This window comes from Macaca mulatta, chromosome 11 (genome assembly GCF_049350105.2).
Source record: "Macaca mulatta isolate MMU2019108-1 chromosome 11, T2T-MMU8v2.0, whole genome shotgun sequence".
Taxonomy (NCBI): domain Eukaryota; kingdom Metazoa; phylum Chordata; class Mammalia; order Primates; family Cercopithecidae; genus Macaca; species Macaca mulatta.
Genome location: NC_133416.1, coordinates 114,753,815 through 114,776,701, shown reverse-complemented (window position 1 = coordinate 114,776,701; position 22,887 = coordinate 114,753,815). Strand labels below are relative to the sequence as shown.

General features: G+C 46.1%; 1 protein-coding gene across 5 annotated transcripts in view; it reads right to left on the bottom strand.

The window, feature by feature from the left end:
* ABTB3 (ankyrin repeat and BTB domain containing 3) overlaps nucleotides 1-22,887 on the bottom strand; it is a 338,657-nt gene that overhangs the window by 74,946 nt on the left and 240,824 nt on the right. For 4 of the 5 annotated variants that reach the window (XM_028829828.2, XM_028829830.2, XM_028829829.2 and 1 more), the window contains exon 4: nucleotides 4,132-4,284. In XM_028829828.2, coding sequence (XP_028685661.1) covers nucleotides 4,132-4,284 — 153 coding nt within the window. Of the gene's footprint in view, nucleotides 1-4,131; nucleotides 4,285-4,430; nucleotides 4,617-22,887 lie in introns of those variants that run through there. The other variant, XM_001093296.5, reaches the window with a different exon arrangement.

Below are 22,887 nucleotides of genomic sequence, written 5' to 3'. Positions count from 1 at the left end.
CTGCTGGAAAGCAGCAGACCTAGATGAGAGCATCTGTGTGGGGATTGGCACTTAGTAGGTGCTCAATAAATAGAGCAAAGGCAAGAATGTAATGACTCAGGTTTCCTGGGTCCCATTCTAATACTCTTTGCAGCTTACCACCCCTAAACTTTCCCATTCTGGAACAGCTCAAAATCTGGTTTACATGGCAGAAACACTCGCAAAATGAGTAACCATTTTCTGAAATAAACTCGTGGTTCAAACAGCCCCCAAATCCTGTTGATAGGTACCATTTATCAGCTAAGAGAGGACTTAAGAACACCGCTGACTACCTTTATTTTAACACGGCCTTCACTCCAGAGCAGAAAAATGGCCTCTTACATGAGGAAAATGACAGTATTTACTCTGTATATTTCAAAACCAGTAATTAAGAAAACATAAGAAACCCTGTCAAATGTATTAATTGCTCTTTTCTTCCCTTCCACTGCCCTCCCCACTCCTTCACCTTCCAAAGAACAAGAAAAAAGGCGGGGGGGGGGTGGCGGGAAGAATTCGCAGGTTTGTATTATCTGATACTTTAATTAAGGAAGAATAAATGGGACACCACTGTGAGCTTAGAAACGCAGCCTCATGGAATGGAATTCCGTTTTGAATAAACCTGATCACCATGGTGAGACTTTCCCTTAGCTGCATAAAGACAAAAGCAGAGCTCTGGCAGCTTTTGATCAAGGTCACTCTGCAAATCAATGGCAGTGCCAGCATCAGACCTGGGAATCCTTGACTCTGGTCTCTCTGTCCCGGCTGGTATCCAGGCTGCCTCCCACCAGGGAACCTCGGCCAGCTGGTAGGTAATTATATGTGCTAATAGTCACTGACACTCCAGCCGCCAACACCACGTCCCAAGTTCCCGCATTGTTAGAACACCAAACTGCCTTCCCCTTTCTAGGGCTGTTTATTTAGAAAGAAGGAGCTCAGCTCTGACTGACTCAGAACTAGGAGCCCACCCGGCAACTTCTAAAATGAATGTCTGGGAGGGGAGAGAGGCAAGGAGACTGTAGTTTTACATTATTTGCCAAGTCCTCCATTCTAGCCCTGCTCTGCCTCAGAGCAGCTGTGTGACCTTGGACAAGTCCCATAACCTCAGTGGGCCTCAGCCTTCTCATCTGTAAAATGGGATAATAAAGGCTGTCTTGCACAGTTGTTGGGGACAGCTATGGACACGCCACATGGACTGTAAGTGTAAGAAACAGGGTGGGTCCCTGGTATCTATCTGTTGGGTGTCTTGAAAGAACAAAACTTCTTTGATCCTGTTACCTGCAAAATGGAGACAGTAATTCCTACTTCATGTCACATTAAATGAGATTAGAAAATATACGTGTAGATATATCTGTATGTTGATTAGTCTGAAAAATGTGTGTTCTTTTTGAAAGAAATGGTTTATCCTTTCATGTCCTGAATTTTTTGTAGCTAATAGAACTTGTAAGTCCTTCACTTACTATTTAGGTAAGCTAACTCAATATTTTAGTTTTCTCTTTGAAGATGATTTCCAAATCAAATGAAAATTTAGCTCGAACAATCAATCAGTATATTTTCTGTACACAAATCATCATTCAGGAGACAAATGAGTCAAGAATGAAGACATAAATGATTAAAAAGAGCCCAGGGACTCAGAGGAACCAACTTCCTCTGTTCCTCTGTGCATTCTGGCCTGTGTGCACATCACATTCACATCCTGAAAGCCAGGGCTGAGGCTTCAAACTGGACAGATGCCGAAATTGAAATCCTTGGTGTGACTGTCAGAATGACACACAATTGGTTGCTGGACCATGCAGAAAGAACTCTGTGCTGGGGGAGGGGTGCAGAGATGGACAGTGGCCCCTGAGGCTCATGTTCAGTCTGCAAAATCGTGAAAAGGGACAGAGCCATCCAGAAGATAGCATCCTCCGAGAGGGCTTGTCTAGGTCTAGGGTGAGGGAGCAGAAAAATGACACATGGTTGTATCAGTGGGTCTCTGGGTGTGATATGTGGCTCCCAACTCTGTCACTTACCATCTGTGTGATGTTGGCAGAGTTACCTAATGTCACTAAGCCTTGATTCCCTCCTCTGCAAAATGGGGCAGCACTGCTTTTTTCTGGATACCAATGTTTGTTTTGAGGCTCTTATGAGAAAGTATTAAAGGTCTTCAAAAATTATAGAATAATACCTAAGTAGGAGCCGCCTCATTATTTCAGTGGTAGCAGAGGCTCGGGGAATTTAGTTAAAAATGACCGCTTTATAGGCACTTACTTCCTTTCAGGCATTGTTTGAGTGAATAGTGCACATTCATTATCCCACTTCGTGCTCACACCAACCTCTAAGCAGAGCTGCTATTCACATTTCCGCATTACTCATGGGAAAACTAAGGTCCAGAGAGGTTAACGAGCTTGCCCAGGTTTGCACAGTTGATTAACTCTGGTGGTGAGATCTGGACCCAGGCAATGGCATCCTGGAGCCCAGGCTCCTAACTTGTAAGTTGTGGGGTCTCCTGAAGGTATGACAAACAAGGAACGCTTTGTCAGTTAGCACTAAGAAAACATCTAACCTTTCCCGTCACCCAGCAGTCCCAGGCTTCCTGCAAAAGGAAAGCAGGAGCTGCAAAGACATCCAGGTTGGAGATCAGGGCAATGGGCAGGAGTGGTGGGAGTGAGAATGTCCCCCCAACCCCTGAAAACAGGAGGCAGGACAGTCTGGTGGCAGAGGCTGGACTTAGAATAGGACCACAAGAATTTCTTCCTTGGTACCTCTACCTACAAGCTGCTCTACCAATGGTTCCTAATCTATAAAATGGGAAGATTATGCCAACCTCATGATGCCCCTTCAGGGATTAAAGGAAATAAATCTTTTGTTGCAATTGATAACTAGCACATAGTAGGTACTCAGTGAATGACCTCACCTCTCCCTGAGATGGGCTGTTATTGTAGGTGGCAAGGTACAAGGCATGGTGGCACAACCAGAAAATGCCTGGACAAAAATCTGAAGGCATGAAAGCTCAGTGGTTAGAACTATGATCCCAGGGCTCTGGGTTGCCTGAATTCATATCCTGACTCTATTATTTACTACTCCTGTGACTTTGAGCATGGTATTTAACCTATCTGTGCCTCAGTTTCCTTACCTTTGAAGTGAGCATAATCACAGTACCTACTTTACAGCGTTTGGGAAATATTCATCTGGGTAAAGCACTTAGAACAGTGCTCGGCATGTGGTAAACATCCAATAAATGCTAGCAATGATGACTTTGACTAGCTCTCTGCATGTTCTTGGGCTGAGGGACAGCTCTGGGCCTTCAGCGGGCTGTTTCATACCGCAGACCCACTATTTCCTTGCAGAACCCCAATCAGATCTGAAAGGGCAGAACTCTCCGCCCTTGGCCCAGTTGGATGAGCTGTGGAGGACAGGCAGTCTCCCATCAGTGGGTAGGAGGGGACTTGAAAATGATGACAATGACACCTGGGAAACAGCAAACAGCTGGAAGTGGGGGGAGTAAGGAAAGTGCATGCTCTTAGGTTTGTGCGTGTGCGTGCGCGTGAGCGTGCACACACACACACACGCCCCACTGGATTTATGTGCTTTTTGCATTTAAAGCCAGATTATGACTCACCTGAGTGAGTTCTTTTATTTCTCTTGCTTTGGCTCAAAATGAGCACCCACGCAAGGGGCCCCTGAGTGACCCAGGAGTAATTCCCACCTTGATGGAGGAGAGCCCTGGATACAGGCCTGAGGAATGCAGAGAGGACCACTCCATCCTCACGCAAGTGAAAACGCAGAGGCGCTCTCTGACCCAGCCAGAAATTTCACTCTGCAAGGTTTGGTTAGAAAACTACAGGAAGACCGGATTTTACCGGGAGAGGAGAGAGAGAGGGAGAAGCTAGGCGCAGAGAGAATAGCCAGAGAGAAGCCACACCGACATCTGTAATCTAAGAATCGGGCCTCGCCGCGTTCTTTAATCCCTGCAACTCCAGGGACCTGCTTATTGTTCAGCCCGCGCCTGCCACTTCAACCAGGGAGCCTCCACCCCAGCGCCGCCGAGGTGTGCGGGGCTCTAATTGGAGAGGTGGAGGTTGCAAGCCCGGAGCCCTCCCTCCCCCGCCGCCCCACGCCGGCCCCCGCGCCTACCTGAGCTGGCGCGGTTCGCAGTCCACACCGGGCAGCAGCAGCCGGGCCGCCTGGCGGACGTCGTCGCTGTCCATGGAGAAGCTGCGGCGGTGGCCGGCGTGCGCCACGGCCACCCGGATCCACTCCATCAGCGGCGGCAGCACGAGGAAGGGCCTGCGGCGGGAGGAGGGACCCAGAGATGCGCGTTAGGGCCTCCCTGGAGGCAGGGGCTGCCGGCTCGGCCCCACCCCCTGCTCGGGGGATTCCCCCCCCATCTCCCGACTCCCCAGCCCACTCCCCGCTTTCCCTGGAGACCCTGCCTCTGAATTCCAGAGTAGTGGGAGAGCCTTTGGAGACATCCGGACCGCACCGGTGACCCCGGGGCAGGCTCTCTGGAATCCTTGGGCCTCAGTTTCCTCATCTGTAACCTGGGGATAATGTGACTAGGAAAGGCTAGGAGGTAACTGATCTGGGAATATTATCCCTTTCGGCGATCATGTGAACATAAGGATGAGTCACTTGAAGCACCAAGCGCAGGGTCTGGAGCGGCGGAAAACCAATCAGCGCCCGGTGTTATTTCTATTTGGGGCTCCCTGATTGTGGGCCCAAGCCTAAGGTGTCCGCTAGCGCTTCCTTCCCATCTGCAGCCTGGTCCCTGTTGTCTTTCTGGAGCTCTTTCAGGCTTCAGCTCTGCCCAGGCAACATGCTGCCAAAAGGCTTTAGCACCTGGAAAAGGCTCTCTAAAGAGAGCCAGGTTAACAGGCAGCCTTCCCCCAGACCCAGCCAGGCTGGGCAGCCGCCCAGTGGCGCCCACAATTTGAGGCCCCTTGGACCTTGGTCACACCCCTGAAACTCTGAGAGCCTCAAGTTCCCTGCCTGCTAATTGGATCATGGTAGGCTGTTGCAAGCTTGTTGCAAGCATTAACTGAGACAATGCCTACCACTGAAGGACAACTTTCTAAGTGCAATGCATTCGTGCCATCTTCCTATCTCTTCCAGTGATGATAAACTCTGTCCTCACATTAGGATTACTGGAGAAGATTTTGAAAAAAATAATGACACTTGAGTCCTGTCCCAGGCATTCTGATTTAATTGGTATAGGGTGCAGATGGACACAGGTAGTTTTTAAAACCTCCCCATGTGAATTTAATGTGCATCAGAATTATCTGGAGAGTTTGTTAAAATACAGACTGCTGGGTCTCATTCCCAGAGTTTCTGATTCGATAGATCAGGAGAGGTACCCAGGAAATGCATTCCTAACTGGTTCCTGATACGGATACTGCTGGTCTGAGGACCACATTCTCAAAGAACCCCTGCTCTAAAGTCATCGTGAGAGGGCCTGGGAATCATCTGGCTCTATATCCAGTGATGGTGATTGTGTTAGAGTCCAAGAACTTAATTTTAACAGGCAGCCCCTGCGATTCTGATTTAGGTGGCCCAAGGACCACACTTTGAGAAACGCACTATGTAGATCCAAAAGGTTTCCTGCCATTCAGCAAGGGTCAGACGAGCATGAAGCCAGTGGGGTTCCCCAGGTGCAAAACTGAAGGAGGCCAGGTTGTGCAAATATATTCTGGGCATGTTTCTTGCCGCCCCCCACCCTGGGGCTGCCATTCAGTCCAGCATGACCACCATGGCATTGAGAAGAGGATGACAGGTAGATGGGGTTACAAGTCAGCCAGCCCCCTTGAGAAATGCAGATGTCATGAGCTTCCCAGAAAGTTTTTGGTGGCAGATGCCAGTTTTCCTAACGTCAGATCTATTTATCCGATGTTAATAATATTCAGCAGCTCAGCCATTTACAGTCATTCATGGTCTCATCTGAATGCCTAGGACCAACCTCTGTGCTAGTTATGATTATGCCCATTTCATTGATCAGGAGCATGATGTTGATTCAGGTTAAGTATCATGCCCTGGACCACAAGACTAGCAAGAGCTGGGAGTCAGACCCAAGTTATTTGACTGCATATCCTGTGTGCAGAAACCCCATGTGATATCGACATTCTGTTGTCCAACTTGGTAGCATGCACTCTGTTACTCAGCATGCACCTGTCACCCCAGGGGATCTGATCAGGTCATGGACTCTTGCTGGTATGCAATGGGCTAATTCCTGTTCATGCAGCTCAGCCTCCTGTCTGTAAGGCTTGAAGCCCTTTAAAAATCCACATCACATGTAACCTTCAAACCACAGGCTAAATCCCATTTCTCCCTAGATGTTCCTCCTGACTTTATCCCACTTGAATCCCTCGCATTGTGGGCCTCACCCCAGAGGACTCCTCTGGCCTTACCCGCTGCTTCTGCAAATGCCCCATTAGAATGTAAACTCCACCAGGGCAGGGAATGGGGACTTCTTGGATCACCACTCCTGCTGCAGCCCCAGGACGCTGCCCGGCACACTGTAGGCATTTAATAAATATTTGCTCATGTCACAGACTAAGATTTACCAATTTCTTACTCGGTGAAACCAATAAAATTGCGTTTCTGGACCTGTGGACCTCTCTGTGGGGCAGAGTCCCAAGGATTTTCTGCCTGAATCAGCCTGCTTCTTAGGCTGTCTCCCTCATTCTCCCATTCTCTCCATCACCTAAACTGAATCAGGCACTCAATAAACACACATTGACTTGAAATTGAATTGGATTCTACTGTCTCAGGTGAGCAGAACTTATTTTTGTCACAGTGTTTCCATCACTGTTGGAAACCAGCCCCAAGTGCTCAGAGAACTCCTCTCTGGATTAGGTTTCAGAGGCACCTCCCACCATCATTCTTTTGCTCAGTGGCCCCAAAGCACAGCCCACAACCCTGAGTCCCTGGGGGACTGTATCTCCATCACAGAACTGCCCTTGGGCTGCTGCCTTTCATGTTAGATGCCAAGCGAGGCCCAGGGCACACAGCCAACGCCTGGTGAATGCCAAAGAATAGAAAAAAAAAAAAAAAGGCTCTGCTGCCTTCAAAATAACACCTTTACCAAGACAGCTGGCAAGCCCCAGAATAAGACACCTTGAACCGCAGGATTCCAACCTCTCCTGGAATTTTCTATGTACCTATTCTCTCCTTTCAACATTGCCTTCTTTTTGTCACTCTGACCTTAATAGTTTATAAGCTCATGAATTCTTTGCCAGTAACTCATTTAAAAATCTTCTTATCTTGTCTACTCAGAGGGGAAAAATAGCATTATTTGTGATGTTTTCTTTGGAGTAATTGGAGATGGGAAAGAATTCGAGGGCCCTGAGTTGAGGAGAGGGTGGAGAATGCTGAAGAAAAAATCTTGCATTCTCTTTATACATTTTTTTTAAGAGAACAATGTTCCACTGGTTGTCTCCTTTATTCTGAAGTTGTTTGCAGTGACTAAAACCCAAAAGAAGCTTGAGGAGCTCATGGTTTGGTGAAGTGGTTCTTAGACTTCGTTGAACATCAGAATCACACGAAGAGCTTGTTAAAATGGCAACGGCCATGATTTTAAATCCAGAGTTTGGCTCCGATAGGTCTTGGGGTAGGGCCTGGGCATCTGCATTCTAAATAAGCTCCCCTGGAAATTCTGGAGCAAGGCAGGTTTGTTAATCCCTGACCGGGTGGCCTGAGATGAGCAGAGGAGGGAGATGGTCCACCCAAACAGGACAGTGGCCATCTACATCTTCACTGTGGTGTTAGGAGAGGTATGTAGGGTGCAACTGGAGGCTCTGGAAGGAAAGAGAAAGCCGTGATGGGCTTCCTTGCAGGGTCAAGCCAGCATGTCAGCTCAGGATGGTTGTTGAGCCCAGATTCAAGTAGGAGATGGAGAACATACACGGACACAGCCTTTCTCTGAAATGGTGAAGAGAGAGCTGGTGATGAGGCTGACCATCCAGGATGGAAAAGGAGTTTGGCTGGGGAGTCTGGGTACTAGAAAGAATGTTACAGGATGTGGGGAAGGCCTGGTTTGGGATTCCGCAGAACTGAATCCCAGCCCTGGATCTGGCAGGAACTCACTGGAGGGCTCCTCTGGCCCATCAACGTTTTGGCTTTCAGTGTCTTCACCTATAAAATGGGGTGAGTTTGGATCAGATGGTCTATTTCAGGGCTCAGCAAACCTTTTCTGTAAAAAGCTAGCTAGTAAGTATGTTAGGCTTTATAGGCCATATGGTCAGTCTCTGTTGTTACTACTCAACTCTGCCATTGCAGTGAGAACAGCCACAGATGATACACAAATGAAGGAGCTTGGCTGTGTTCCAATAAAACTTTACTTACAAATGCAGATGGTAGGTCAGAGGTGGCTACCATTAGCCTGTTCACTTCTTTCCAATGCTAATATTCTTTGATTCTATTGGAAAAACCAGTTGCTGGGGCTTTAGGAAGTACCTAGTGTGTGGACTAGGGAAGATGGAGAGAAAACCATGGAAGTCCTAATGATAGACAGAAAGTTTTGGGGAGATCAGAACATAGGACCCTCCCACAAAGAGGTCATGGTTGGATATGGGGAATATTGAGCCACAGGCATATCCAGAGGTAGTATATTAAAAGGTATTGAAAGGGTTGCTGAGGGTGAGGTTGGAGACGTGGTAAAGAATGCGGAGTAGACATGTAACCCAGGAGTGAGAACATCCATGGGGTCTGGAATTCATCGCACACGCTAAACTGCCTTGTTCTGGGGTTCAGAGAAAATACCTATTATTATGGGCTGAACTGTGTTCCCCCAAATTCCTATGTTACAGCCCTAGCCCCCAGTACTCAGAATGTGCCTGTATTTGGAGAGAGAGCCTTTGAAGAGGTAATAAAGTTAAAATGAGGCCAATAGAGTGGCCCTAATCTGGTCTGACTGGTGTCCTTAGAAGAAGAGGAGATTAGGACACGAGAGACACCAGGGTTGTGTGTGCACAGTGGGGCAAGAGGGTGGCCATGGAGAGCGGCCTCAGAGGAAGACAACCCTGCCAGCAGCTTGATCTGGGGCTTCCAGCCCCTCCAGAGTGGGGAAGAAATCAATTTCTGTTGTTTAAGCCGCCTGGTCCATGGCATTTTGTTATGGCAGCCCCAGCAAACCAATATACTTGAGGTTGGACATTTTGAAGAAAACTTGAGCAAAGGGTCCCCAAACCAAGAAATCCTATTTTGAGGTTTCAGTCTGCAGTAGAGGGGCTTCAACTGGAAGCTCAAACTCCTTAGAAAGCTGATGGTGTTTGGTTTGTTTCCTTTGACCTAGTGCAGTAGGGGATGGGGTCAAAGCATTTGAGGATTGTACAGTGCTGTGGTTAGGGGCACGGGCTCCGGAGAAAGACTGATTGGAACGGGATTCCAGCTCTACCTTCTAGCGGTGGGAACCTTGAACAAGATATTTCAATTGTCATGCCTCAGTTCTCTCACTGGGAAAATGGGGATAATAACAGCACCCACTTCAGAGGGTATGGTTGGCTGAAGAATGTCCCCACCCCTAACCCAAGATGTCCACATCCTAATCCCTATAACCTGTGAAAGCTGCCTTATCTGGCTAAATGGACTTTGCACGTGTGATTAAGTTCAGGATCCTCCAAGTGGGCCCTAAATGCAGTGACAAGGGTCTTTATCAAAGGCAGGCAAGAAGGTCAAAGGAGAAAGGAAAAGAAGCAGTGGAAGAGGTTAGAGTAATGAGAGGAGGAGCCACGAGCCAGGTAATGCAGGCGGCCTCTAGAAGTTGGAGAAGGCAAGGAAATAGATTCTCTCCCAGAGCCTCCAGGAGGAACCAACCCTTCCTACACCTTGACTTTAGCCCAGTGAGGGTGATTTTAGACTTCTAGCTGCCAGAACTGTTAAGAGAAGAATTTTGTGTGGTTTTAAGCATCCATGTGTGTGGTAATTTTTTACAGCAGTCACAGGGAACAAATAAACAGGGTTATTGGAAGAATTGAATGGGATGATGTATGTAGCGTGGCGCCCAGTACCGAGAAAGTGCTCAATAAATGGGGGCTGTTATTATCATCACCACCAACATTGTTTTTAGCATCACTCACCTTCTCCCTGTCAGGTGCAGGAAAAGGCCTTGCTACACAGAGCGACATAGAGGGATGTTCCTGCCTTTTCTTTACAAATAGATGCAAACCTCTGCAGTTGCTATAGCCTTCCCTTTGTAAACTATGCGGCCCTGACTTTTCATCTTTGTTATTTGTTGAGTGTTTCTTAGACTGGAGAGGAATTTAGATATTTGTGGTTTAGGAAGCTCATAATTCCAGAGACACAGAGAGTGAAGGAAAAGCAGCTACATTGATAGTAGACCATATCCGGTGCTGGTTTCTATAGCAATACTCATTGTAACATCACTGCATCTGTGGGCACCAAAGTCAGGAAGATGGTAGAGGTAAGAGGTGGCCACGGCTGGTTACTATAGTGATAGCCCTACTGTGCGAGGCACGGTCCAACTGCCCACGAGGGTGGTTTCTGCAGATGTCCTGGAGTGGGGGAAGCCAAGGTAGTGTTCTAGGTCAGTGCTTCTTAAATGTTTCTGTGCCTTTGAGTCACCTGGGATCTTGTTAAAATGCAGATTCCGATTCAGAGGGTCTGGGGCAGAGCCTGAGATTCTGCATTTCTTTCATTTCTTTCTCTCTCTCTTTTTTTTTTTTTAGATGGAGTCCTGCTGTGTCGCGCAGTGATCTCAGCTCACTGCAACCTCTGCCTCCTGGGTTCAAGCAATTCTCCTGCCTCAGCCTCCTAAGTAGTTGGGATCACAGGCATGCACCACCACGCCCAGCTAATTTTGTATTTTTAGTAGAGACAGGGTTTCACTATGTTGGCCAGGCTGGTCTTGAACTCCTGACCTCAGGTGATCCACCTACCTTGGCCTCCCAAAGTGCTGGGATCAGAGGCATGAGCCACCGCACCCAGCTGAGACTCTGCATTTCTAATGAACTCGAGGTAATGATGCAGCTGCTGGTCTATGGAACATATTTTGAGTAACCATGACCCACAGGGAATCATGACTCAAGCCAGAAACCAGGGAAGGTGAATTCTGTTATTAAGTGGGGGAGAAAAAGGGGTCACAGGTCCAGGAGACAATGGAATAGAAGGAGTTGAGCTGGTGCATCAGATTGACAGAGCCTGGTTCATGAGCCTTTGTCAAGCTGCAAGTGAGGTTGGGAAAAGTTAGTGCCTGGTGGCTTCAGTTTTTATCATAAAGGTGGATTCTGTCTCCACCTGGATTCTCATTTAGTCTTCCAACAACCCTATGAAGCACTTCAGTCTTGGGGAGTTTGTTCTGAACCAAGCATTGTCTGCAGACGATTTTGTATTCATAGCAGTATTTAGTATCATCCTGGGAATATAAGCACTTGAGAAAGACACCTTGTGATGTTAATTTTATGTATCTACTTGGCTAGGTCACAGTATCCAGATATTTAGTCAAACACTAGTCTGGACATTACTCTGAATTTTTAGATGAGATTAACATTTAAATCAGTAGGCTTTGAGTAAAGCAGATTATCTTCCATAATGTGGATGGGCCTCATCCAAACAGTTGGAGGCATTAAGAGAAAAAAAAGACTGATTTTTCCCCAAAGAGGGAATTCTGCCAGTCGACTTGAGCTGCAACCTCAACTCTTTTCTGGGTCTCCAGCCTGCTGATCTACCCTGCAGATTTTGAACTTGCCAGTATCCACAATCTTGTGAGCCAATTCCTTAAATCTGTGTGTATATATAAAGCATATTAGCCAAGGCTCTCCAGAGAAACAAAACCAGTAGGATATGTGTGTGTTGATCAATCTGTCTCTCTATCTGTCCACTCACCATCTATTCCTTCCATCCATCTATCCATCCATCCATCCATCCATCCATCCATCCATCCATCCATCCACCCACCCACTCATCCATTCCATCCACACATCCATCCATTCATCCACCCAGCCACCCAGCCATCAATTTATCCAACCAGCCACCCATCCATTCATTCATCCACCTATACATCCACCCATACATCCAACCATCCATCCATCCAATCTCCTTTCCACCAACATGTACACACATCCTGTGGGTTCTGTTCCTCTGGAGAAACCTGACTGACACACTCCTGCAATGGGATTTAGTTGCATGCAGGGACATAGCCTTCTCTTTCTACTGCTGATTCTGCCTTCCTCACCATCATACACAATTGGCTGAGGCAGGGAGGAAGCTCAGTGTGCTAGATCCCATGGAGGACGACTTCCCCACATCCTGACTATGCACAATACACCACTTGGGAACCATGAAACAGAGGCCTCGTGGAGAGAGTCAGTGCTTTTAGGGAAAAGTAAGCCATTTTGTACCAAAGTACAAGTCTTCTGCAGTGTGAAGGTCAGTGCCACTTATGAGTGATTACATAAATTGCCTGAAATGGGGCAAGTGGGCAAAGGGCACAGGTGAGGAGGTGATTTCTACGGATGCTGCCCAGACACATGTGACTGACCAAGGAAGCATCTCTGGCTTTCCAGCTGCACATCCTAAGAAAGGTGATTTAGAGGGCTGAGGGCTGCAAACAGCGCTGAGGACAGGCAGGTCTAGGCAGAGCGAGCAAAAATGATACATGAATAACAACAACCTCCACCCCCCCTGCAAACAGCTACACATCCCCTAGGCTTCATTTCCCTTCCCATCCCAGAGAAGGATTCCTTTTCTCTTCCCTGCTTCTGCTTCCCTGGGGACTTGGCTCAATCACTTATCTCCCTGCAGTCCCATGACTTCAACCTCCATCTCCTCTCTGTATGTTTCCCATCGGTATTTAGGCATTCAACATGCTCCAGGCTCTCACAATTTAAATAGGATGTGAGCAAAACTGTAAGAATTCACGGTCCTCCTGGAGCATTAGCCTGGATGCTCCATCTAGTTCTCCATCTTCAGGGAGTCTCCAGATCACCTGGGGAGTTGGTGAAAATGGATATTCCTGGGTCTGTACCTTTTGCTTGGTGTGTTAGTTTCCTATGACCGCTGTAGCAAAATACCACAAACTTGGTGGCTTGAAACAACAATCTGGTGGCCATATGTTGGACTTCTGGCCTCTCACAGCTCTGGAGGCCAGAAGTCCAAAATCAAGGTGTTTGCAGGGCCTCCCCTCCCTCGTGGAGATCTAGGAGAGGGTCTATTCCTTGCCCCTCTCAGCTTTTGGTGGTAGCTAGCATTCCTTGGCTTGTGGCTAGTCACTCCAGTCTCTATCTGTGTCTTACATTACTTTCTCCTTCTTTGTGTCAAGCATCCCTCTCTCTTATAAGGATACTTGTGATGAGATGTAGGGCCCACTCAGATAATCTAGGAGAATCTCATGTCAACATTAACAGAATCACATTGGTAAAGACTGTGTTTCTTTATAAAGTAGCATTTTCAAGTTCTGTGCATTAGGACTTGATCATTTTGGAGCTATTTGTGATTTACCCTGCTGCACTTGGCATCTGCATCTTATCTCTTATTCTCTGTAGGTATTTTCTGATGCTGACCAAAGGCTGAGACCCTCAGGTCTAGAGAGTGCTAGCTGTGAACTGCAGGATGCTCAGCAAGCTCAGTGTCCATCACATACCACGTGGGGACCAGCCAGCCAGACTGTGCCTCTCTCTGCTAGCTGCTGCCTGTGCCACAGACCGGCCTGGTTTAGGAAGGCAGAGGCCTCTGTGGAGGAACCTGATCTCAAATAGGGTGGGATGATGATGGGGTCCAGGATATAAATGGCCCTGGGAGGGGAGCCACAGCCTCAGAAGTGGAGAAGCCACAGGCTCCGTGTGAGGCTGCCGCAGAACACTCCTTGCAGGCTTGGGCACAAAAAATAAACATCCAGGAGGCAGCAGAGGCTGTACAGCTTCATATCCTGAGAGAGGTGGCTCTAGAAGCCTAAAAGGGCAGGGCCTGGCCTGGTCAGGGCCAAGAGGCAAAAGCCAGGGTGGGCTCCTAGGGGCCATGTGGGCCTGCTTCTGCCTCCAAAAAAAAAAAAAAAACCATAAAAATTAGCAAAAGGCAGCACACAGCCTTACAGATTACAGAGGAAACCCACTACACTTTCACATCTGGTGCTGATGTGGCAGAAAAGGTATGTACTCTGACGATGTTTGTGCCAGGCTTCATCATTTGCTAGCTGTGGGACCTTGGGCAAACTACTCACCATCTCTGTGCCTCAGTTTCCTCATATGTGAAACAGGGGAACTGTAAGGCCATACCTCAGCATTATTGTGAAGATTAAGGGAGAGAATGTCAGTAAGGTGCTTAGCACATAGTAAATGCTCAACAAACTTAGCTACTATTGAGGGCTTGTTGTATGTGAAGCAAGGCTCTGAGCATTTTTCTGATGTTAGCTCATTTGATAATGACAAGAGCCCTAAAGTAAGTGCTATTATTAGATAATAAAGTAGAGGCACAGAGAGATTACCTAACTTACCTAAGGACACACAGTTATAAGCAGCAGTGCCAGGATATACCACAGGCAGCTGGGCTCAGAGCCAGGCCTATTACCCATGCATTATATCATTTCCAGGCAGAGGCGAACAGCATGTGTACAAAGGCCCAGAGGCAGCCTGGAGCCTGGTGCTGTGGGCCTCAGCTTGTTGTGACTGGGGCTGAGACACAGAGAGCAACGGAAGGAGAGGGACTGGTGGGAGGCAATGTTGGAGAGAGAGGCAGGGGGAGGGGCACACAGGTAGGGCCTGCAACTTCTGGAATAAAACTGTACGTTCCTAATATTTTTATTCTTCCTCAGATAGGATTGCAGTTGAAAAATACAAAATCAGAAATGTATTTGAAAAAAAACCCATCAAGAATGGATTGACATCCAATCCCACTGGAAACAAGAAAAAAAAAAAAAAGAATGGACTGACAAAAACCCCTCTAAGAAGGTAAAACTATAGATTAGGCATAACCCTTTATATAGAAAGTTAAAAAGAAGGGCCGGGCATGGTGGCACATCCCTGAAATCCCAGCACTTTGGGAGGCCGAGGTGGGTGGGTCACCTGAGGTTAGGAGTTTGAGACCAGCCTAGCCAACATGGGGAAACCCCGACTCTACTAAAAATACAAAAAATTAGCTGGGTGTGGTGGCGCGTGCCTGCAGTCCCAGTACTTGGGAGGCTGAGGCACGAGAATCACTTGAACCCGGGAGGTGGAGGTTGCAGTGAGCCGAGATCACGCCACTGCACTCCAGCCTGGGCAACAGAGTGAGACTGTCCTGAAAAGAAAAAAACACAAGAAAGGTAACAACGAATATATTTATACTGGGGCAGAGGCTGCTGGTTTTCCCTCTATACGTGTTCTCCTCCTCTTCCTTAATAATGAAACTCAGAATCTTTAGTTGGGCTTATGACCATCCAGCATGAAGATTATATTTTTTAGCCTCCTTTGCACCTAGGAGACAAGTTCTTACAATGACGTCTAAGCAGTGGTTCCTTGTGAGACTTCCAGGAAGGGCCCTAAAGGGAAGAGGCCCAACCTTCTCTAGTCTTCCTTCTATAAGCAAGACTGTGGACATGATGGCTGGTGCACAAGCAGCCAAACTGGACCATGCGGTGGAAGCCACTTATTGATAAAGGCAGAGCAACAAGATAGAAGCAGCGCCTGGACTTCTGACCATTGCTTAAGTGGCCATACCTGCCCTGGATTTTTTACCTCCAGGCTTTGTTTGTATGATAAACTTCTATCTTGTTTAAACACCAGCTATTTGCGTTTTCTGACACTGGTGGCTGAATCTAAGTGACACTTGTATCAATTCCTATAACACTGAAGTTATATCTCTGTTTCTCCTATTGTGTCAACATGGATTCATGTTTCTTTCTGTTTAAAAAAAAGGACAAAGACCTTTCCTTTTAACAGATATCGTCTAAACACTATGAACTTGTTGTAAACTTGAGACTCTATGTTTGTTCTCAGAAACCACAGTTGTGAAAATATTTGTTGCAATGAATTGTTTTTGTTCATTTAAAGGTGTGAGCTATGTCACAGGAAGCTGAATTTGTTCAACCTTGTGAAAATTTACCAACCATGGCTTTGAACTTATCATGTTAACCCAATCAAGAAAAATAACAATATAGACAATCTAAGAGTCAGAAACACATCTCAAAGTCTTTATCCTTGCAAACATTGTCTTGCTAGTGAACATTTTAAATTTAAAATTAACAGATCAATTCTAAACACCAAGCAGAATCTCCTTCTTCCACAACCCAAACCAGAAAGGAATGTAAGGGAGAGGCTGAGCAGTCCAGATCTTCCCCCATGTCATCTTTGGTGTCCTTGCCACTGGGTGGTGGCTTTGAGAAGATGATATTCTAGTTCCCTTGTAATAAACTGCTTGGACTCACATCACCCTGCATGTGGCAGTATGACAGAATGGGTTAAATGTGTGCTTAAGCCCTAATCAATCAGAACCCTACTTAGGAAAACACAGGCTTAGCTGATTCCCTGGGTCTCCTGTGTCACTACAGAATAATTCGTGCACTGAGTCAGAAGCACGTTTGGACCAGCTCTGGTATTAACTAGCTGTGTGACTTGTGTATCTATCTGTTCCATCCCCTGGGCTTCAGTGTCTTCACAGGTGGAGTTAGGAGACCACAGAACCTTCTCTTCTAGCTTAAAATGATAGTACCATATTTTGAGAGAAAGAAATAACACAAATATTAATATAAGGAAGCTAGGGGAAAAAGCCTGTGAGGGTAGCTTCCAATAGAACTTTCTGTCCAATAAAATTTTCTGCTCTGATGAAAAATGTTCTATATCTGTGCTGTCCATTTTGGTAGCTACAAACCTCAGTGGCTGCTCAAGACTTGAAATGTGACTAGTGTGATTGAAAAACTAAAATTTTAACTAATTTAACTTTAAATAGCCACATGTGTCAGTGGCTATCCTCCTGGACAATGCAGCTCTAAGAGATGTCTTTTGGGTCAGTACAATTTCAGACCAGAATCCCAGCCAAGTAGGGTAGTGGAAAGGGGGCTACGGTAGATATTAGGCAACCTGGATTTTTGACTTTGTCTTTCCATTATCATGATCTACACACGTTGCCATCACTTTTACCATGATTTTATAGCCCCCACCATTTCTTAAGTGCCTATAATATTCCAGGCCCTGTGCAGAATGCTTAAATATATATAATATTCCTATCTTACAATGATGAACAAACTGTTACAAGGCTTGGCAAGATTCAGTAACCTGCACAGAATATCACAGTTGTTGGGGGAGAGCTAGGGTTTGACCTCAAGTCTGCTAGAATCCAAAGTCCCTATGTTTAGTCATTATTTTATTGCTTCTCCAAAGACCAGTGTGACATTGAGTCACTGAGCACTAAGATATAGTCATGTGTCACCTAGCGACCAGGATACATTCTGAAAAATCCTCTGTTAGGTGATTTCATCATTGTGTGAGCATTGGCACATCAATTCATCAAGAATATACATCAAGAGTCCACTTACACAAACCAAGATGATATAGCCCAATGGTCCCCAGTCTTTTTGGCACCAGGGACTGGTTTCATGGAAGGTAGTTTTTCCACGGACTGGAGGAAGGGGGGAATGGTTTTGGGATGAAACTGTTGCACCTCAGATCATCAGGCATTAGATTCTCATAAGGAGTGCAACCTAAATTCTTTGCATGTGTAGTTCACAATAGGGTCTGTGCTCCTATGAGAATCAAATGCGGCCTGTGATCTGACAGAAGGCAGAATAATATTCATTTGCCTGCTGCTCACCTCCTGCTGTGCGGCCTGGTTCCTAATAGGCCATGGAATGGTACTGGTCTGTGGGCCTGGGGTTGGGGATCCCAGGTGTAGCCTACTACACACCTAGACTCTAAAGGATAGGCTGTTGCTCCTAGACTGCAAGCCTGAATAGCATGTGACTGTACTGAATACCATAGGCAGCTGTAACACAATGGGAAGTATTTGTGTAACTAAACATATTTAAATGTGGAAAAGGCACAGTAAAAATACGGTACCATAATCTCATGGGACCACCCTTATGTATGTGGTCCATTGTTGACCGAAACATTGTCCTATGGCACAGGACTGTACTTCAGTTCTTCATCTGTGAAGTGAGGAGACTGGGCCATATGAATCTAAGTTCCACTTGTAGAAAGGTCATGATTCCTATACCCACAAGGGCGACACTTTTGCATAATGAATGCTGTGGTTTACAGTTGTCACCATGTTACTCAGAAAGACCCTGACTACTCTGAGCACAGGCCAATGATTTCCCTTCCCCTTGACTTGATCATGGATTTAATTGATTGATTGAGTCAGGGTCTTGGTCTGTCACTCAGGCTGCAGTGCAGTGGTGCAATATCTCAGCTCACTGCAGCCTTGAACTCCTGAGCTCAGATGATCCTCCCACCTCAGCTTCCTGAGTAGCTGGGACCACAGGCAGTTGCCACCATGCCAAGCTAATTTTTCAAACCTTTGTAGAGATGAGAGCAGTCTCCCTCTGTTACCCAGGCTGGTCTCAAACTCCCGGGCTCAAGTGATCCTCCTGCCTTGGCCCCACACAGTGTTGGAATTACAGATGTGCTAGAATTACAGGTGTGAGTCACTGCCCCTGGCCTATAGAATATTTTTAAAAGCTTCTGAGGTGATTCAGATCTCCAGAAAAGGCCTAAGAGTATCAGCCCTGGATTGAACCTGCTGCAGTCAGAGAAGATCTTTCATGAAGTATGTTTTGGTAAAGATGGGGTGTGTGTGTGTGTGTGTGTGTGTGTGTGTATGTATGTGTGTGTGTGTGTGTGTGTGTGTGTGTGTGTTTAAATTAGATGATGAAAGCTACATCATACCTGTTTCCTGTTTTGCCTTGGTGGCTAAGAAACTCAATGCTAAATTTTGTGTTAAATTGCAGTAACAAACCTTTGGAGAGATTTTCTGCTACAGCAATCTTCCTTACTCTTAGTGACATGTTTTTTACATTGCTATCTTTGTTTAGTAATTCTGTTATAACCAACTCATACTGTGAATCTGGCTCAAGTCCCTTTCAGAGTTAAATTGGTTATAAATGATGAATAAATAAACATCATTTGTCTCAGGTTGCACCAAAGCCCCAAGAATAACTGGGATAATAAGAATAAGAAATTAGAATGACACCATGTAGAAAGAGACGGTTCCTTCGAGGAGGTAGGGGATGGGAATGGGATAGAATTTTCTGGTAAAAAGAAAAATAAAAAAGGAACACAGAGAAAGGAAGGAAAGAAAAGAGAAATCTCTAGAAGAATTAAAAATCAAGGAAAAGATAAGAGCAGGAAAAGAGGTAATTTTTGGTGCCTGCACAAAACCACTATTTGGCCATTTAGCAGATTTATGGGATCTCTATGTGTGCAAGAAGAAAATATACATGCAATTTACTTCCCAGTCTAAATGTTACCTATTTTACATTTTGCTGAATCTGGAGGTAAGGGATGATAGAAACCAGGAAGGAAGCTTGTGATTTTAATAAAAGGAAAATCAAAAGGGCTACTTATTAAGCTGGACATTGGTGCTATATAGGGAAGGACTCTGAACAGGTCAGGACTTCAGGGCCTCTCATTCCATGGACACTGGCAAAATATTCAGGGCTGAGTATCTGGTGAGATGGAAAGGGGACCACATGTGCCCCTGCCTGCCTACCTGTCTAATTCCTTCTCAGGAGAATCCTGAAGTCCCTCCCTCCAAGGAAAGGGGTTGATTTCTGGGGCCAGCTGTAAGGTGGCAGAGCAACTACCAACCAGGAGGTGAGTGTAAAGCCCACAACCGAGGAAGAACCAAAGCAGATCTCACCAAGAGATGGAGGCCCTGTGAGGTCAGGAGATGGAGGGGTGCAGGCTGGAAAGCGGGGGAGTGTTTGGATTTGGCTGGGGTATGGCAGCTGGCTCTGAATAGGAACTGGTGCAAGGTGCGTGGAGGAGGCACAGATGTCTCCTAACCCTTTGGTGCTTCTCTCCCCTAAAGAGTGAGAATAACAGAGGGGAAATGAAATAGGGGTGGAAGTGCAATTATATGGAAGATTTACATTCAGGCATCTTCATCTGCATCCAGTATGCAGCACATATAGTCGGAATTGTCACAAATTTAAACATTAGATGAAGACAAACACAACATTAGATTCAGGGAAAAAATAAAAAGTCAGAGAACAAAGATGCCAACAATGTCAGGGTTGGACCCATTTCCTTCAAGTCCTCCAGCCATAACTGTAGCATAGCAATACCACAAAGTGCCTAATGGGGGAGCTCCTGCATACGTGTTCAGTGCACAGGCTTGGTTCTGAAGGCTTTCCCATCAGTTCTTTACACCTGTTCTCCTGTTTCCAGCTTCCCAGCCTCTCTCGGTCTTGCTATATATTCCTCTTTGCTCATCACTGGGATGGGTCCAGGTTGAAGCTTTGCTTTGCTCAAATCTGGTTATATACACCAGTCACATGCTTTGCACCTTTCCAGGTACATCTCCCTCCTGTATCCTTCTAGCATACAGATCATTTTTCCTGGGTATGGACTCTGTGGAGATGGCTTCTGCATTGGGCTTGCCCCAGTGTAACAAGTAGGAAACCAGGCCTGTGCAATAGGCTAAACAGAAATCACTTTCGTCTTCCGGAATAGCGCAGGCCGCAAGCAAAGCCAAACAGACATTATTATAATGCTTGAGTGTGAACTCCACTGTCCAAATCTCCAGAGTGGGGATCCCTGGAATACGGTAACCATGCTTGCTCCTCACTGGCTCCACCCTGTTCTTTGATACCCAGGACAGGATATTTCACATCAGTCAGCGCTAAATAAACATTTGTTGAGTTAAATTGATAGTTGCTTCCAAGAGTGCAGGCTCTGGAGCTAGAGAGCTTTGGGTTTTAATCCTATTGCTGCCAAATAATTGGGTCAATGACCAAATTTCAGCAAGTCACATGGCCAATGAGCCCAAGGTTCCAATCTGGAAATGGGGTGATACGTGCCCTGCAGGCATGCCTGGTGCACAGAGATGCTCAGGAAATTTCAGCTACTTTTAAATAATGCAAAGCTGCACTGAATTAGGGATTAGACTGGGTTTTTAAGCCTCAAGGAGCAAAAGTAGTACTGGTGGTAGCTCCAGGGAGCACATTTCTGTTCCACATGAGTGAGTCTTGGCTCTCTGAAGCTGGGATGGGAAGTCTCAAAGACTGGTGTCTTGGTTGGGTGATCCTTTGGGAAGGCTGTTGGAAAGGAGAGTCGAACATACAATGGGTGGCAGGACTAGATAACTTTCAGAGCCCCTCCCAACCCTAAGAGTCTAACACTCTCAATTTAACTGATTAGCCAAACACAGACACACACACACACACACACACACACACACACACACACACACACACAGTGAGAGAGAGAGAGAGAGAGAGAGAGAGACTCATTTTAAGATCAGACCATTGTGTTATTTTCATAATAATTTCCTGATTCTAGTTTCTCTCTTCAATCTTTCACATTGCTGCCAGGATGAACGCACTAACATGGAAATCTGGTCGTTCAATTATAGCACAGATTTTTCAGCCTGGCCATTTATTAATTGGCCTCAACCTACATTCGCACCTGTCATGCTCCCATTCCATGCCTATCTAGCACCAATGTGCTGTGGTCACAGCAAATGACCAGGCATTTTGGGAATACACTGTGTTTGTTCATCTCTCCCTGTCTTGGCCCCTGCTCTTGTTTCCTTTCTCTTTCTACCCTTTCCATCCAGTACAGTCCTACTTATTTTTCAAGATGCTGATCCAATGTCACCTCTTCAAGTGTTCTCCAAGGGCCCCCCATAACCACAGTAGTAATTTGTTTCTCTCTTCCTCCACAGCACTCTGTGCACAATGCCCAATAACACATATTATACTTTTGTTATAACTTATGTCTTCACTGCCACCCCAACCACAGTGTAGGGGCATGAATTGTTCATCTTTGTATCCTCCAAACTTGTACATAGTAGCACTTATCACTGCTCAAGATGACATTTTAGATGAGTTTCCTGGTTTGTTCAGTCTCCTCTGCTAGACTCTCCGCTTCCTGAGAGCAGGAGCTTACCATGTGTTCTGCTACCTCCCCAGAACTTCGAACAGTGCTGGTACTTTGTAGGTCCTCAATCACCTTTCTTTGAGTGAATAAATGATTGTTAAATGAATTAATGAATGTAAAATTGAGTTCTGTGAATTTGCTTAGCTTAAATTCTGGTGGTTTTCCCACTTTACTCCAGGGAATGGTTCACTGGAATGGTTTATAAAGACTAAGAAAAAAGATAAAAATAGCAAAGTGTGCCTTATTTTCAGTTGCATTAAGGGTAGGAATTTCACATAATTAAGATTTAATGAGAACCAGGTTTGGATAAAAACTATATTAAGAGCGGGCCCAGGATCCTGCCAAGGGCCCAGAATAAATCCCAGTGACCCTCAAAGACTTCAGAGTCTGGGAAAGCCAGAAATGAAACAGAAATGTCAGACTGGCGTTAGGACCATACTCCTCTTGTGTTCAGATGTTCCCTGGTCCAGATCTGCCAACACAATGAAACTGGTCCACATAGGAAAGGCTGGCAAAAGTGTCACTGGCCAAAAGGCTTTGGGAACAATCACAAGGCTGTGCTAATTCCAGAACAGGCAAACTCACACAAGAATAGGTTTTCGAATTGCTAAATGGTACTGTTCCTAATGCTTTTGTGTTTGTAGGCAAGGAGAGCAGACTTAGGATACTGCGGGGTTCAAACAATGGTTTAGAGCCTATACTACGACAATGCCCAATTTGTTTTAGTTCAACTCATCTCAAATAATTCAATCTGACAAAAATTTACTGAGCTTCTCGTCACATATGGAATAGAAATCAGATCCCTTTGCAGGCCCAAGAGGCCCTGTAGGATCTGACCCTGCCCGCCTTGGACTCGTCTCTGATTACACTC